This window comes from Sphaeroforma arctica (genome assembly GCF_001186125.1).
Source record: "Sphaeroforma arctica JP610 unplaced genomic scaffold supercont1.1005, whole genome shotgun sequence".
Lineage (NCBI taxonomy): Eukaryota > Ichthyosporea > Ichthyophonida > Sphaeroforma > Sphaeroforma arctica.
Window position 1 is genome coordinate 10794 of NW_014039553.1, and position 2920 is coordinate 13713.

The following is a 2920-nucleotide window of genomic DNA, read 5'->3' on the forward strand; positions in this document are numbered from 1 at the left end:
AAGGGTGTCGTTTACTAAAATATAAATACTTATAGCTTCGGCCTCGTCAATCTGGGAATACTTTATACCATTCTATCTAACCCTCCTGTTCCTATTTGTTAATATCGGTTTTACCTTGAGATTGTTGTTCTTCGTCTGCGATTCTTACTTTTGAAAGGCATTTACCCCTGGTGAGATTTGCACGTCAAATACAAGATACCACTTCGCTACTTTCAGGAGTATAATACGACGCACGACAACCCCAATACGGGAATGTTTTTGTTCCGGTGTGATGCAATAGTGAACAAGTTGACTCTAGACCCACGACGAACTGGATTAAAAAGTTATAAATTGATTCCTTCGTCGCTGTACAAGCTTTAAACTGAGGTTATCGCATGTTGTGAATAGATATCATTTAGGTAGCATAACAAATTGAAAACACTAATACCAATCACATTGTTCCCCGCCGGTGATTTTGTGCCAATATGTGAGCATTCCTTCGAAGCTCCTCAGTTGTTCGTCATATATTCTCTGAAAAGTTCTTCGTCATCCATCCGCTTATCTTTGCATTGAGCAAGACAATACATGCTGTCCGAGTGAAATCTCATTTTAGTGATACGTAGGATTGTACTCTCAGTGCGGAACATCAATGTTGCATCAAACACACATTTGCTAGGCCACAGCTGCTTGCATATGTTCAGCTTTATTCGAGCGGTAGCTATACGTTGTGGTGACAATCGCTAGATTACGGACAGTGCAATCATTGACAATCGTGTCGAAGAAAGGATATAAATCTATCTCTCAGGAATATTGAAATCACGGTCTCTGCCGACTCGAACTCCAGCTTTTAGGTTGTCAAATGTCAAGCATACTGATCTTCCAGCTATACGATTACCATCCCGCGCACAACTACTATGCACGTTTGACCAATCTAATTGGCACTATCCGCTTTTAAATATTACGACGGGTGTTTTTAAGCGCATTAGAAATCATAATTTACAATCGCTCTGTTTGAAGACTTCGAACATACATGACTTTACATATATATAACTCTTCTGTTTTGAGGTATGTCGGCACCATAATAATCGACATTCCCTTCATGCGAGTACTCAGGGGCTAGAGTTGATCGGATATAGAATCTATAAATGGCGGTAACGCCAAGTCACAAGATTAGCCTACTAATTTATTTTTTGAAATGGCATCCGATTCCGCACCACTATAAGGTGTAATCTGATTGAACGAACCGCAGGTTCATGATGTTCCCCAGATCTCCCTATCACAGTACGATGTTGCGATCTCCCTATCACAGTACGATGTTGCGATCTCCCTATCACAGTACGATGTTGCAATCTCCCTATCACAGTACGATGTTGCGATCTCCCTATCACAGTACGATGTTGCAATCTCCCTATCACAGTACGATGTTGCGATCTCCCTATCACAGTACGATGTTGCAATCTCCCTATCACAATAATGTTGCTTGCGTGAATTATAGAAATTGTTTTTTGGTGATTAATAGAAGCTCGTCAGTAACGTTGTTCCCCAACAATACTATGGTTAAAATTCAAAAACAGGGCAATATATTTTGAATAAGTTGTGACTTATTTAAGTGATTTGTCGGGATACTTAAATCCATTGAAACTACGAGTGTGTCAGTGTCGCCTTATCGTCGTCAATTCGTGTTTCCTGAGTAGTGGCTACTTTAATGATGACGTATACAGCTGATACTGCTCATGTTCACTAATCTTGCCCCTTGTCTGTTTTATCAGTGTTGACTTTCCCGTTGAGACGCAACTGCGTTTAACACGCCACTGCTGGGAGTCTCTCTATCTAGAGATGAACACAGTAATTCACCTAATGGGCTGTACTTTTTAATAGGTCAAGTAACTTTCAGCAGGTTTGTCTGCACGTGTACCACCACTATCAAAATGATCCGAAATTTCAAATCACCCGCCCTTTTTGCTTTTATGATTTAGTGGCAGAATCTGTGATAGATACTTCTATTTGATCCGATTTTTAGTATACATCTCAACGAAACGCTCATATCTTCCCATAATATAGTACAGACTTCATTCACCATGTTGAAGTCTAAAACTTTCGTTAAGAAGACGCGCAAAGGAAATGTGGTGAAGGTCCATAGAGAGCATTATATGCGCGATGACGTCTGGTGTGGGGCTGAGCATTGTGTAAAGTGTGGTGGCGACGAGAAGCCACTGCAGGCCACACCTAGCGCTGAATCGCAATCTCAGAAGTTCAAATTCTTTCACTACATACTGCCGGATACAAACGTTGTTCTGCATCAAATTGATCTATTGGAGCACGCAAATATAACCAACATCATCATCCTGCAAACGGTCCTAGATGAGGTAAGTGCACTCTGATTATGGAGACTTTTTTGTGACATACAATTGATGCCCGTTGGAACCGGTGGGAAATATAGACAAATATGTCTAAATTACTTGTCGGTGTATGAGTATAATCGTATGTCACTACGATGACGAAAATGCGTTTCAAGGGGCTTTGTATATAACTATTATGATTCACTAACAGATGTGTTTACGTCATATACTCTCGGCATGAAAACTTCTTGCAGAACTATATTGTGCGATATTGCGTAGATGTATAAGTGTATACATCTGGGTATGAGTAAATCCTAACGGATCACTTTTGCTAAATATTCGTAGCAGTATATTCATCCTTCACATATAGATAAACTTCTTACACGTATGTCAACATTTTTGGAAATACTGATATATTTGTATCATATAAAGGGGTTTATGTAACGAAGTAGTTTCTTATCTAGATATATTTGAATTTGGCGCTATATATATATATATATGTCTGTTTCTGTGTCCATGTCTGTGTCTGTGTCTGTGTCTGTGTATGCGTATGTGGGTGAGTGTAGATGGATGCGTGGTTGAGTGTGTGTGAGTATATATAT

At 39.7% G+C, this 2920-nt stretch overlaps 1 protein-coding gene across 1 annotated transcript in view; it reads left to right on the forward strand.

The window, feature by feature from the left end:
- Positions 1-2016: 2016 nt before the first annotated feature.
- Positions 2017-2920, forward strand: part of SARC_09634 (exosome complex exonuclease RRP44) — a 9652-nt gene continuing 8748 nt past the window's right edge. The window contains exon 1 of the mRNA XM_014296348.1: positions 2017-2345. Within this exon, the coding sequence (XP_014151823.1) occupies positions 2058-2345 (288 nt within the window). The 5' untranslated portion in view covers positions 2017-2057. The remainder of the gene's footprint in view (positions 2346-2920) is intronic.